The sequence below is a fragment of the Suncus etruscus genome, chromosome 5, assembly GCF_024139225.1.
Source record: "Suncus etruscus isolate mSunEtr1 chromosome 5, mSunEtr1.pri.cur, whole genome shotgun sequence".
In the NCBI taxonomy this organism is placed as follows: Eukaryota; Metazoa; Chordata; class Mammalia; order Eulipotyphla; family Soricidae; genus Suncus; species Suncus etruscus.
Window position 1 is genome coordinate 73,923,696 of NC_064852.1, and position 15,984 is coordinate 73,939,679.

General features: G+C 33.3%; 1 protein-coding gene across 1 annotated transcript in view; it reads right to left on the reverse strand.

The window, feature by feature from the left end:
• The window catches only part of ACVR1C (activin A receptor type 1C), a 38,224-nt gene extending 22,476 nt beyond the window's left edge, over positions 1-15,748 (reverse strand). The window contains exon 1 of the mRNA XM_049773124.1: positions 15,522-15,748. Coding sequence (XP_049629081.1) covers positions 15,522-15,675 — 154 coding nt within the window. The 5' untranslated portion in view covers positions 15,676-15,748. The remainder of the gene's footprint in view (positions 1-15,521) is intronic.
• Between the last annotated feature and the right edge of the window lie 236 nt (positions 15,749-15,984).

The following is a 15,984-nucleotide window of genomic DNA, read 5'->3' on the forward strand; positions in this document are numbered from 1 at the left end:
AATCTTCAAGTGTACACTTCTAAAATAAAAATCAATATACACTTATTAGAATAATTTCACCTCATTATCAGTCTTTTAAAATTTTCCCTTTCTTCAAACTAGATCCCCTTTTATAGTGCTTCTGGTAGAATTCATTTATCTTCTAGTTCAAAATTTAATTTTTGTTCTACTAATTTCAGGTGTTCCTTTATTCTATAAACAACATATGGGTCAAAACACAAGGTATTTTTGTTTTTTCTGTTTTATTTCACTGTTCATAATACTTGCTAGGTCCATCCATGTTGGTGCCAATAGCTGAATATTTTCAACACATTTTGCTTATATAAGCCATATCTTCTCTAAGCTATATCAATTAATATATCAATGTACACTCAAGGTCACTCCTAACTCTTGATGTTTGCAAATAATTTTGAATATTAAAACTTATGATATACAAAATATTTTTCTTATGATATATACAAAATATTGAATGTATTTTTCAAAAATGTATTTTATTTTTAACTTCTTTAAGTTGTTGCTCATGTTCACCTTCCATTCCCTTTGCTACTGTTTAGATCACCAGAGATCACACACTTTGGCTGTTGTGAATTAAGATCTTCATTTTGTTGTTGTAATAAGGAATATAAGAGCCGTACTTCTGGGATCACACTAGCATGTGAGCAGTGTGAACAGAACAGACTGCCATGTGCTGGCCTTACAAAGTATGATGGTAAAGTTACCATCAAGCTATGTCCAGATCCAGTTACCCTGATGCAAAATCTTTTAATCATGAAAAGCTTCCAAGTTTAATATCTCATTTTTAGTTTCCCTATCACTGAAGTTGAATCTCCAAATATATCCCAAAGGGTGATGTCAAGGTGTACAACAATATGTTTCCTCTGTATATTTTATAGTTTCTAGTCTAACATCCAAATTATTCATCTATTTTAAATTATTTATCATACATGCTGCTATGTAGTGATCTAGTTTTATTTTTTGGCATATATATAGTTTTTCCCTTTTTTTCCACCTCCATTTATTAATAAACTTACCATGCTCCATTGTTGGCTCTTGATTCTAGTCATAAATTTCATGTCTCTATCCATGTGTTTTATTTCTGGGTTTTTATTTATGCTCCATTGATTATCATGTATTTCTAATTTCAGTACAAATATTATACTAATATTAATACTTTGTAGGGTAATTAGAAGGTGTTGAGCATAGCACATTCATTTTAGTTATTTTTTTCTCAGAGGTATTCTTGCTTTTCAAGGTCTCATGGTTCCAAACAAATTTAATGATATTTTTTGGTTCTGTTTTTGTTAAGTATGCCATTGAGATTTTGAGAGGGGTTGGGATGAATCTATAAATTGCTTTAGGCAAACTGTCATTTAAATGACATTAATGCTTTCAATTCATGAGCAAAATATCTTTCTATCTCTTTCTGTATTCTGCTTTTTGTCATAATTTTATTAAATATATATTTGAATTTTTGAGCCTGAATTCATATTCACTTTATTCACTGTATTCATATTGATTCAAATAGAATTTTGCTCTTTTGGAATCCTTTAGAATATATATATATATGTATATATGTATATATATAGTTGCTATCTACAAAGTGTACCTTCCTTTCTAATATGAATTTGTTTGAAGTATTTATAACTTTATAACCTAGATCTTTCTATGACTTATTAATAATTATGAAAGTGGGCATATTGTCTTGACCCTAATCTTAAAGAAAAAAATAAGTTTTTAATCATTGACTATGAGGTTGTCTGACTCTAGAGCATTTATTATGTTAAGGAATTTTTCTCTTACGCCCATTTTCTTAAGGGTTTTTTTATCATAAAAGTATTTTGAATCTTGACAAATACTTTTTTGGTACCTATTGAGATAACCCTATGATCTTACTCTTTCATTTGTTTGTCATGCTATAGAGCATTTATAATTGCATGTAATTAGAGCATCCTTATATGCATGGAATAAACACCACTTTTTCATGTTGTATGGTTATTTTAATGTACTGCTGACTTCCCCTTGGCAGTATTCTGGTCCCATAAGGAAAGATTCTATCCTAGGCTTCGACCTAAGATCTGTGCAAAAACAAAGATAACTAATATACAAAACTGATTACAAGAAGTGTGATGGAACAGATCTTCTGTTATAACAAATATAACAAATGACTCTATCCTAGACGTTGTCCTATAACCCATTAAAATACCAAGATCATCTCTAGCTACAGTGGACTAAATTTGTCACCCATAACTGAGCAGTTTCCTGGCATCATAAAAATAACATCGGGGTTTGAGAATGAGCGTGTATGGAGACCGTAGTTGCTCCCATGACAGTATGTTTCAAAGGTGAAGAAACTCTGTACCTCCTAGTCCAAAGTCCTCAATACTTATTGTGCCTATACAAACACACACCACACACACACATACATACACACACACACACACACACACACACACACACACACACACACATGCAAAGCCTTGCCACACCAGACCTTCTTTTTCTTTTTTTACCCCCCTTTTTTGTAGTTGTGGTTTTGGGGATGATTTTTGTTGTTGCTGCTACTGCTATGTTTTTGTCATTGCCTGTATTGTTTTGTTTTCAATTTCTTTTTGTTTTTGTTTGTTTCCTTTTCTTTTTTTCCCCTTTCTTCTTTTGAACTGATATTTATAACCTCTAGATGGATCCCCCAAGGTTTTTTTTTCTCTTCTTTTTTTCTTTTCTTTTTCCAACAGAACCACAGAATTTGAAGAATCTTGTTCTCCCTCATAACTTGAGAGGGCAAAAAAATGGCTGGTACTAGGAACAACCAGTCGAATGAACATTGAGTTGAAATAAAAAATGATCAGACTTAAACACCAAACCCAAAGTCAATGACACCAGAATAGATACCCAATTTACAGCAAGCTATACACAAAGGAGATCTTTCACACTAGAAATCCAAGGGGCAAAGGGCAGAGGTATGGGATGCATGCTCGGAACAGGTGTGGAGAGAGGACAACACTTGTGGTGGGAATGGCCCTAATTCTTTGTCACGATGTACCTTAAATATTACTGTAAAATACTTGTCATTCACTTTGATCACAATAAAAATAGTCTTTAAAAAAAAGAACTAGCACTTGACTTCACTATCTTTTGGATTGTCCTTTTAAAACTCTTATTTTGTCCATTTCTGTTTAACTTCTAGTACTTCCTCTGTCTACTGACTTTTGTATTTTCATTATCCTTCTATTCTAGTTCTTTTATGGTTAAGCCTAGATTTTATATGTTATCTTCCTGTCCGCTGAGATATCTCTCTTACCTGTTTTTGCTGGAGATGCTACTTAAGCAACATGTCAGGAAGCCACAGTGGAAGGTAACTCAGAGAAGCATATTCCTGCAGAGGTAATACATGTTTAAGGGGCTTTGGGTGATAACCTATTGAAATGTTCAGAAATAATGATCAACAGATAATTATGTCTAAAGTGCAGTAAGTGAGGCAAAAGATAGAAGTAAATGTGGTCAGGGAGATAAAGAGGAGGATTGTTATGTGGATCTTATAAACAATAGAAACTATGGTAAAATTTTGAGCAGGTAAAAGCAAGTTAACTTTTATCCGGGTCTGCTCTATATAAATGAACATAGGGCTGCAAGTATTTAATAGAGACAAATTAAAAATCTAATGCCATAATCCAGGTGGAAAATGATGGTCCTGCTGATAACTCTATCTAAAGTCCTGCTTCTTTCTCTTTCACCACACACTCTCTATTAACTTTTTAACTCTATTCTTGGTTCTCATCATCATAATATATCAAGTATTCATTTGTTTTCATGTTTTCTCTAAACTAAATGCTTCATAAAAATAACTTTGCCTACTTTTTAAAACCATATACAAAATGATTAATAAGTAGATGAACATAAATAACTTTTAGGGGGTTGGATCACACCCATCAGCACTTTGAGCTCATAAATTACTCCTGGCCTGGCAGGCTTGGGGAGTCATATGGGATGCCAGGATTCAAACCCAGTTCAGACACATGCAAAGCAAATGCCCTACCCACATTGCTATCACTTCACCTCATAAATGACTTTTGAATGGCAAAGTCATTATTAAATTTTACTAAGTTGGGTTTTTGGGCCACACCCAGTGACGATCAGGGGTTACTCCTGGCTATATGCTCAGAAATCACTCCTGGCTTGGGGGACCATATGGGACACCAAGGTATCAAACCACTGTCCGAGGCCGGCGAGGTGGCGCCAGAGGTAAGATGTCTGCCTTGCAAGCACTAGCCAAGGAAAGATTTGACCGCGGTTCGATCCCCGGCATCCCATATGGTCCCCCCAAGCCAGGGGCGATTTCTGAGCTCTTAACCAGGAGTAACCCCTGAGCATCAAATGGGTGTGGCCCGAAAAACCAAAAACCAAAAACCAAAAACAAAAAAACACTGTCCATCCTATGTCAGCCACATGCAAAGCAAACACCCTACTGCTGCACCATCACTTCGGCCCCTAAATTTTACTAATTTGTTCTTAGTAAGACAAGAACAATACTTTTAGTTTTAGAAAAATATGAGCATTGAAACAAATTAGGTTAAGTATATAACTCAAGTATGATTAATTTTAAAAGAAATAAAGTTAAATTTTAAAGTAAACATTTAATTAAGTCTTTTCTATTGGAGAAAATAAAGATATGGGGGAAAACAAGTAAGTTATTATTCTGATATATAAAATAAGTACACAATTCACTTTTTGCATTCACTAAAGACATCTCCAGAAACAACTTATTTTTGTTCTTAATAAATATTGGAAAGAATTTTATAAAATATGATGACATAATTTTGTAATCTTACATACTCAAGCACTAAATTGAGTAATAAGAATAAAAGCTTTGGAGAAAAAAATTGATCCAATTATGAACTATTTTCTAAATATGTGTCTCTCTTTGGGTAAGTTTCACCCTCTCCCTCTGACTCTGAAAAGGCTAGTGAGCAGATATAAACAATGCATGGAAAATAACAACATGATACCTGGATATTGTATCTAAACAAACAAAAACAATGAACTATATATATCATGCAATTCTTAGACTTCCTTTCTCATGATCACAATCCCACATTGTACATGCAATGCATCAGACAAAAGTTTGGATATAACTGTAAAACAAACACTGTTTTGATTCTAAAAAATTAGAATTACAGGCTTTAAAATGTGCTTATAGACAATTTTCTATAATCTTTTTTTTTTTTTTTTTGGTTTTTGGGCCACACCCGGTAACGCTCAGGGGTTACTCCTGGCTATGTGCTCAGAAGTTGCTCCTGGCTTGGGGGACCATATGGGACACTGGGGGATCGAATCGCTGTCCGTCCAAGGCTAGCGCAGGCAAGGCAGGCACCTTACCTTTAGCGCCACTGCCCGGCCCAATTTTCTATCATCTTAAACATTGTTATTTACAACTAATAAATAAAAGATTTAAAATCAGTAAGTGAACTTTGCAAACAATCATACTCTTTTACTTTACCAAATGAATGTTGGCAGATAACTAATCTTCCTTCTATTAATTTTAGGACACCCCCTGAAATTATCAAAAGTTGTGCATGTGCATAAAAGAAGAGCTTGATCTTGAGTGTCTTTAGACAAGGTGCTAAAGTGTTCTCTGATTTGACTGTACTTTAGAAATTATTAACTATGGAATTTGCAACGTTTAAACTTTGCTGTTATAAAAGAGTTTTATTATCCATTTCGCAATAAATTTTCCAATCTACATCTCAATTTGCTTCTATGTATTTTTATTTGAGGCACATGATTTACAACACTATTCATAATAGGGTTTTATGAACACAACATTGCAGCACCACTCCCTCTACCAAATAGTCTGCTTCCCTCCGATATTGTCTTAGCGTCCCACTGCATCCACTTCTGGTCCCCTGCCTTTAGTAAATTCAATCCTGGTAAATCAGTTATCAGTTTCTATTGCCTCTGGGCATTGTTATTCCCTTACTATTCTTCTTTATATCATACACATGAGAGATGTAATTCTGTATCTTTTATGCTCTCATAAATACATTCTAAAAATTCTAAGAAAGCCACAGAAAGGACTTAATAACCCACAACTTACATGAACATCTATTTAAACATGTTTTTAAAAATAAAATTCTACCACTGCATATATTTAGGTGGCTAATTTTTCTTTCAATATGTTATTAGCAACTATCAATATAAACACCAGTTTAAAAGCTTATTGATTGGCTTCATTTTAGCAAAACTCAATTAGGAAGAGCTCTGATCATCACTATGACAACCAATAAGAGGCAAAAGGTCTGCAACCTTGAAAATAGAATATTTTCTATAAAAGCACACTTCTTTCAGGGATTATTTATTATAGATGGGCAATGTTTCCACTTTTGCAAACAAGTTGACAGAAACGATTTAGTACAAAAAAAAAAAAAAAAAAAGATTACTCTGCTAGAAAAAGACAAGAAATGTATCCAAAAAGAGCACCTTAAATCCTGAACAGGTTTTAAAGCACACACTTGTAAAACTACCTTATAAACTAAATATTGATCTAATCCCACTGGAGATAAAATAAGAAACCCTGTAGTATACCATTCATTGAATCATGGTAGTAAACAAGGAGTAGTTAACAGTATATTTTAATATTACCTCGGAGAAGCACTACAGTTTTTCTAACCAGTTTCACATTCTTGACCATGGGAGAACTCTGATTACTTGACCTTTTCCAATTTTTGACACTTTTAACTAAAATGCATTCTGCTGCAGGAGATACACAGCTCCAATGGGGGAATATGTTAATTTCAAATTCAGGTTATTTCACACCTTTATTAATAAACAGAGCTCCCTAATTAATTTAAGTTGAGAGTAAATATAGGGAAGAAAAGCACTGACCTAGATGAGAAAGATGCAAGTATGTTCTCCACAAAAAATCTATTTATATTTATAACTTTATTAATCTAAGATAACACAGAAAGGTGAAATAGACAGGTAGAGAGAAGGAACTGGTGACCTGAAAGAGGAAAATGGTTCTAAGGAGACTCAAGAAAGGCAAAAAGACTTTAAACAAGGATCCTGTATCTTGAGAACAGAGGAAAGCAAACACACTTTAAAAAGGCAAGAAAAATGGGAATTAAAGGAGATGATACTTTTTCATTAGTGTATTCTGAATTTCCCCTTTCTGCAAAGATGAAAGTGGAAGTGGAATTCATTGAGACAGCACTGGACAGCTCCCTAAAGGCCTCTCCTCTTTCTTTATAAAAATGTATATTTAAATTCATGTTGATAAGACTTTAATAACCTTCAAGTTAATTAATCCACGTGTTTTGTGTTAAATTTGTCAAGGCTAGTGTTTCTTTCACCAAGTAGCTAGTAGCTACAGAAATTTCAAAAGGCTCAAGACACCTTTAAAGATATCACAATTTAATTGAGAAAAAACATCACCTCTCTTTCCTTCATTCAAGGTGGTTGCCAAGTGAAAAGATACCATTTATAATGTAGAACTCATAATTGTATATATACATGTTGTATATATATAATTATATATAAAACTCATAATTGTATATAAATGTTTATGTGCATATATAACATATACTTAAAATGAAGCATTTCTGTTGTAGCTTGTGGCCTTGAAATGACCTCAATCAAAAGGACAGTGGTACTTCAGATTCTTTCCAATGTGTGTGTTTCTCTCCTGGTGCCTGGGATACAGGACACCAAGGTTAATTGAATGACCGTGAGAATATTCTGCTCATCTAGCAGACAATAAAACTATAGCACAGGTCTAAGTTTTCAATTAAAGGAACTTTGTTTAGTTTTCCATCTTCTGAGAAAAAATGAAAATAACACATGCCTTTAAAACAGAAGAAACTATGATAATTCTAAGATACTTAAAGTAACCTCTTTAATTAGCAAAACAGGAATAATCTTTTGATAAAAACAGAGTTATAAACTAAACAACGTGAAATCTCCCAAATCTCCATGATGAACTAACCAGCCATTTCAAAGCATCCTTGAAAGTATGTTTTTGCTTGTAAAGTAAGCAGTCCCTTGATATTACTGAAATGATATCTCTAACTGGTTTACTGTAGCTTTATAAACTTCGTTCAGAATAGAGTCTGGTTTATATAACACTGCACTAAAAACTCTAAGGGAAATATCATTGAAGCCAGGCACACTCGAAAATTATTGTGGAATTTAAAATCTACTAAAGGCAAACAAGTATCATTAGAAAACAATTCCAGGGGGGCTGGAGAGATAGCACAGCGGTAGGGTGTTTGCCTTGCACGCAGCCGATCCAGGATGGATGGTGGTTTGAATCTCGGCATTCCATATAGTTCCCTGTGCTTGCCAGAAGCGATTTCTGAGTGCAGAGCCAGGAGTACCTGAACGCCGCCAGGTATGACCCAAAAACCAAAAACAAAAAAAAAAAAAAAGAAGAAACAATTCCAAAATAACATTGCTAGTAAAAATATGGGGAACTCACATGTAACTTCAAGCAAAGTGAAAGGATAATAGATCACTGTGAAACTTTTACTGGATTTTCTCAGGTGTACAGAAGCCTAGAAAAAACTAAAAGGAAATGGGAACTATTCCATCTCCTACATAAGCAAGTAAATGGGGTGTCAGAGAACTAGGATAGAATTTATAGTAGTCAAATCTATGACTTACATGACATCCAAAAGCCAAGTCAGTTATGTCCACTGATCTAGAAACAAGAATTATTTTGACCGCAGAGAGTGATTTTTCCATGTGAATGCAACGTTACACTTTGTTTCAGCGCATTACTGAATGACAATGAAGATTATGTGAGGATACAGAAAGAATGAAATTTGCAAGCCAGGAAGAAAGTGTTGTCCAGATTTCAACCATGTTGGCATCCTAACCTTATACTTTCAAATCTCTAAATTTAAGGGAAATAAATACCTATTGTAGATTTTTTGGTTTATTTGATTTTCGTTTTAAGTTTACCAAAATTACCTATCTGTGCTTATTGTTTATTCCTGGCTCTGTGCTCAGGGATCATGTCTGGCAGTGCTCAGGAGATCAAACATGATGCTAGAGATCAAGTCAGTGTTGATCTATCCAAGGAAAAGCCAAAGCCCTGTAACTATCTTTTCAGCCCATTCCAGTGTTTGTATTTCGGTTGGTTTTGAAAGTTTCTAATGGCTTTTGAATTGTTTGGATTTGAGATTTTTTTGGGCTTGACAAAGTATCATACTGAAGAGTTCCATGCAAGTTGAATCGGTCAAATGTGAAAGAATACATAGTTGCACTAACATATATGAAGTACATACATAAGAATAAAAGGTTGGAAAGTTAAGTTGCAAATACCAGTTTTATTTTTCTAATCATGCAATTCTGCATTCATGAATTGCAGACATCCCTGCCACCCCAAGTCTTGTTTGAGCATACTAAGCTATTCTTTCTCCACATAACCCTAAACAAGGTCTCCAGGGATAACCTAGAATAGAAGATAATTTAGTTATATTCTTTCAATATTCTTCCATTACAGGAAATGGCAAACTATCTCCCCTCTTTCCAGAGTTAGATTAACCATGCTAAACAGGTCATTTTTAATCAACATTAACTTTAAGTATTGAACAAGGACACAATATTTTCAGATCTAAAGATTCAATTGGGTGGTGACAATGACAGAAAATAGCATGGCAATTATTTCTGCCTTTTAACTGAATCAGATGAGGTATTGAAAGACTATTCTATTGTTAAATACTCAATCTATAAATGGCTATTTGCATCAGCTGTCTTCCTCAGGATTGATTTCATGACTGCATAGCTGGTAAGAGAACCAAACAAAAAATATTTCCTGAATTTTAACCTTGATCTACTTGTTTCAAAAATTCTTTTGTCCATTAGCATTTGAAATCAAGAGTTATAATGGGTCTGGCTCAAATGTAAAAAAAATTAAAAACAGAATAAATTAATAAACAAAAATAGATGGGAATGTTAGATTAATAAAATTTTGGGCACAGAATTCTAAGGAATTATTTCTCAAGCAGAGGTCAGAATAATAAAATGTAAAAAATAAGAACTTAGGGGCCGGGGCGGTGGCGCTAGAGGTAAGGTGTCTGCCTTGCCAGAGCTAGCCTAGGACGGACCGAGGTTCGATCCCCCGGCGTCCCATATGGTCCCCCAAGCCAGGAGTGACTTCTGAGTGTATAGCCAGAAGTAACCTTTGAGTGTCACCGGGTGTGGCCCAAAAATCAAAAAAAAAAAAAAGAACTTAAATCAGCCCCCTGTTTTTATTTAATTTTAGAGCATGCACCCAGAGACTATAACTTCCTAATATATATTATCAAAACATATCAAGATACAAATTTGTTAACTAATTAGCAATCACTCATTATATTTCAAAATTTTCAGCCAAACTTTATATGAAAAATAAAAGGTCCTTGAAAGCATACCTATATTTTGTATTTCTTTCCTCCAACTTAGAATAGAAAGAATGCCTGCTTGAAAGTCTAGTTGTAGGACCCAACAACATATGAAGAGGGTCACATGTAACAGTACTTGGGGCTAGGCTTGAGGCACTAAGGCCCTTCAGATGGCTTCATGAGTTTCACCACTCAACTATTTCCCCTAATCAAACTGGTAATATAGTCTCCTTTCTTGGGCCAAAGTGATAACACAGGGGTAGGGCATTTGTCTTGCGCAAGGCTGAGCCAGGACTGACCCAGGTTGGATCCTCAGCATCCCAAGACTTTTGAAAGTGATTTCTGAGCACTGAGCCAGAAGTAACCCCTGAGTGCCACCAGGTTTGGCCCAAACACCCCTCAAATTATATATATTCTCCTTTTAAGATCTCAATACATCTATATGAGCAAAATTTCATAATCAGTGAGATCTATGTTCTGTTTGACAAGAGCTGCTTCCTAAATTAAAATTTTAAAGAAAGTTTGATTTTTGTATGCTTTTATTTCCTAGCACTTTCCAAAACATAAAGATCACAGCACCTTTCAGTTTTCTCTGAGGAGTGACATGGGAAGAGGTATCCTATCAGGCACACCTGTCAGGTGTGCACCGAATCTCAAAGAATGAGCTAAAAATGAGTTTGTTCATGTAATAGAGAACAATTCCACGAAGAGTCCCATATTTCTCAGCATGTAGATGTCACCTTATGAGATGTTACCTTACACTGACTGTAGCAATACATTTCAGCTTAAAATAGAAAACCATAAGAAAGTTAGAAAACAACAATGGAACTTTCTTAAGGAATGAAGATAATATCTCAACTTCCAAAAGAATAATGCTCATAGCCTGAGTCTACAATATTCTCTAGTGAAAGCTTGTGTTAGATGATTTCTTTCTAATAAATTCTATTACAAAGTTTTGGCAACTTGTCTTCAGTTGTAATGCTTCAATTCTGTATGAGATCCAATTAAGACATGTATGTAACTAAAATGCAGGTTCTCTTACTTTAAAATATATTATTGATTTATTGATGATACCAAGTAACAGAATCAGAAGGTAAACTGTGAATAAAGTAATCTATTTCAATGTAGTGCCTGAATTATGTAGAAAAATATTATTTAAATTGTCAAAAACAGTAACATAAAGTTATTACACTAGAAAGGAAATATCCAATTATTACATCTTTCCTCTTAAATAGGGCATGCTTAGATATCAAAATGGCCACAAAGATACCAACTACTTTAATTATTTTGTTGAATAGTTTTATTCAATATGTGGAAAAGTATTCAATGTATTTATGAATTAAAGATCAATTGCTATAAAAATTAACCTTCTAAGTAACTAGTTTCTCTAGCCCAGAATTCCCGGTCTTACTTTGATGAATTTTCTAGGGAAATTTTTGTGCCTACGATGCTATTTGACATCAAAACTCTCTCTAAGCAAATATATTTTGTTATCTAAAGTCATTTTAAATAATTTGTTATAGTCCAAAATGCAATCCAGTCATAAAGAAATCAAGCAATTTTATAATGTTCCTATACAGAAGAAAAACCATTTATTTTCATTAAGGAGAAACATATGTTCTAAAATTGTATTATATTGTATTGTATTGTATTTATTAAAGTTAAACTCTATTACACTCATTCATCTGTCTTTATTCTATTTTTAACAATATTATAGAACCAGGGTTACAAAAATGTTCATAGTTGGGCTTCAGCCATCGAATATACACCACTCTTAACCAGTGTAACATTACTACCACCAATGTTCTTCATTTCCCTCTTCTCACACCCCTGCCTATATTCGGGACAGGCATTTTATTTCTCTCACTATTATTGTCACGGTAGTTGTTAGTGTAGTTATTTCCCTAACTGCGCTCACCACTCTTTGTGGTAGTTTCATATTCTGGACTGGTTCTTCTAACCCTAATCTCTATTGTCTCTGAGTATTATTACCATACTGTCTTTTGTTTTTCTTAAATCTTCACAGATGAGTGAGACTATTCTGCATCCTCTCTCCCTCTGACTTATTTCACTCAGCATTATAGTCTCCATGCCTATCCACGTATAGACAAATTTCATGACTTCATTTTTCCTAAGAGTTGTGTGATATTTCATAGGAGATGAGTTTTTATTTGGTCTAAGCTTTTTGAGCAAACTACTTTTTATGACTTTTGTCATGAACTATTCATTGTTTTCCATAATAGATACTTAGCAGATCACATGAAGAAAAAAATTTCAAACAATATTATAAAATAGCAGGTCTTAAATATAATAAATGTAAAAAAATAAGAGGGGCTGGAGAAAAAGTACAGCAGATATGTTCTTCCCTTGCACATGGCTGACCTGGACCACATATGATCTCTAGGTAATACCTTCTGGAATAATCCCTAAGCTCAAAGCCAGGGGTAAGACCTGATCACCCTAGGTATGTCCCCAAAACAAAACAAAAGTAAGAAATCCAGAACAGGATGGTAACATTACTGAACTACTTTGTTATCAAAACATAAATTCAACATATGTTCATACTTCCTAGCATGCTGATATATTATGCTTCCTTACTGTTTATAATATTAACTTTATATATATTATATATAGTTATAATTATATGATATATTAAATATATATACATTAATTATAATAAACTTTTAATTTAAAAATATCATGATTAATACATAAGTTTCTTTAAATTTTATTAATCTAATAATAAAAAATAGCATACCTTTTCTAAATTTCAACTTCTCAGCTATTAATGATTTGAGTGACTTCAAACTTAACCCCTTTGACATTTTCTTTCCTAAAAAAATTTGTTTGTGGCTTGCTTTTTTAAACTCATGCTCACTCTTAAATACATCTCTCTCTTTCCAGTTTTTACACTCTGGAGAAGACTATGTTCTCTCTTGAATTCATATTCATCTATTTTTCCCTTCACATTTTCTAAGTAGATTTCTTCCAATAAAAATGTTTTTGTGAGCAGTGACACAAGCCATAGGGTATATGCTTTGCATGTGCTAACCTAGGACGGACCGAGGTTCGATCCCCTGGCGTCCCAGATGGTCCCCCAAGCCAGGAGCAATTTCTGAGCGCATAGCCAGGAGTAACCCCTGAGCATCACCAGGTGTGGCCCCCAAAAAAATAAACATTTTTGTTTCACTAAAAATAATGTTTTCTTTTGCCCATTTTATTTCACGCCTTTTTTTTTCTTTTTCTGAGCACATGTTCTCTTGATATGTACACATAAGTTACACATAAACAAGCTATTTACTTTTTAAGTAGCTGCTTCCCACTATTCACCCACATATAATCTATCTTTTGGCTTTGTTTATTTTATCTTTTTATCTATTTTTTATTTTTGTTAGTATGTAGTCAATTATATCTGTCTTTCCTTTTTATGGCAATTGGATTTTCTATCACATTTAGACAAGAATTTCATATTACAAGGTTTTAAGATTTTTTCTAAGTTCTACTCTGACATTTAAATTGTTTTATATTTCACAATTAGATATTTAATCAAGCTGTAATTTATTTTTGTATATGGTATGACACTGTGGTGCACCCGTTGTTTTCTTCCAGATGGATAGATAATTATGCCAGCATAATTTTAAAAATAAACTATTCTGGAATTTCCATTTCTGCCAAATTATCCTTGAGATGTTCACAGAAACCCATCTTGGTATAGCACACACAAAAATACTGAATAAAATAAAAATTAAATTTTATATTATATAATTAAGCAGGTGGAGAAATACATAAATTTGACCAGCAACAAAAATAAAGTGCAAATTCAGAAAGATGTCTTAAGTACTTGAGCTTCTATTTACTCTGGAAATATATACCAATTCTTGAATAAGGTTTAACAATTTGTATCACAAGTTCATGTAATAATAAAAGGTCAGATCATATAATTTAAGCAACTATAATTAGCATTACACTCTTTTTTTTGAGTACAAACAAAATAAACAGTGTACTATAGAGTGAAGCTGGTGCATACTTGTCTATTTTTCTGTCTCAGCCTTGACTCTTGGTAAAGCAGTGAAAAGAAAGATGCATTTCTCTTTAAATTCCCCCTACATGTATTCAGCCATATAGGCAATTCAAAATAAAAATTGCTATGTTTTTGTCTAAAACAAAATCCAAACACAGATTAAGTTAAGATAGCCTGTGATACAGAAGCCAATTTAGGCTTCAAACAAAGCTTCTGCTCACAAATCTAAAGAAACACACTGACAGAAAGACAAGCAGCAGTAGGTGACCTCAACACTCCACTTTTGCCAGATCTTCCAAGCACCATTTGGGAAATCAAAAAAGTAAATAAGTAAAAAAAAATATATCTTCAAAATACTATAATAGAATAGTAATATGTTCATAGAGGAACAACTGAGGTTGGATAATTGTCTTGATATATTAATTTTGAATGTATATATGTGTATAAAAATTATTCTCATATTAGTAAGTACTTATTTATCATTGTATTTACAAATATTAAAATACACCAACCAGACATTTTGTTGTCCTAATTTCCTTTTAAATTTGAATACATTTACTCCTCTATATTCCTCCAATTTTCAGATTTCTGGATATTAATAAAATATCAGATAAAGTTTTTATTACCTTGTAAATAAGACATATTGAAATGGGAGGGGACAGGAAAAGAACTAAGAATAACTAATAGCTAGATCTCATTCCATTTCTTTTTTTCTGGTACTGAGTACTCTGGCTTTTATGATGGTTAATGAAATAGATATGTATAAGATATCACATAAAAGACATCATCATAAATGTTGGCAAGCTACTATTTTTAGTTTGCTCTTTTTTATCTTGGTATGCATGTAAATTTATTTCTTTAAAGTTATTTAAATGTTTTATTTTAAATCCGAGATTTATTTCAAAGATAATATTCTTGTGGTCAGCTACTTTAAAACTTCTATGTTGTCATTTATTTTTAAAGTATCATGCAATTAAAATAATCAGATTTAGATAGGCTCTAGATTCCATTATCAGTAAAAAAAAAAAAACAAGAGAGAGAAATGTAAAACAGACTTTCTCATTCAAAGAAACATAAAATGAGTGAAAATAAATCTGAAATAACAGAAGGTAAGCCCTTACCTGTTGGAAGATGCAGTGTTATGTTGTTACAAAAATCTGTGAAGCAGCACTCAGTTTTGGTAACATTGTTGGAACTGTGGCAAAAGACTTGAGCATTTAACTCTGGGAGAGAGACACAGGACTTTATCACCTGTTCTCTCCCATTGGTTAGCATAACTGAGGCCCAACATGCTCCTTCTGTTTGGCAGGTGAAGTTTGAAGAATCACACAAAAGACAAACACACTTCAGTCCTAGAAAGTGTAAAGTAAAAAGAAGAAAAGATACAAAGATATTATGCAAATTAATTTCACAATACATGAACATATCAAATCAATCTTATAAAAATTGAAGGAGGACTTAATAAAGTAGTACTAAATATGTGTATACTATTGTTACTCCCTTTCAAGTTACATTTGGGGGGGTTAGGCCACGCCCAGTGACGCTCAGGGGTTACTCCTGGTTATGGGCTCAGAAACTGCTCCT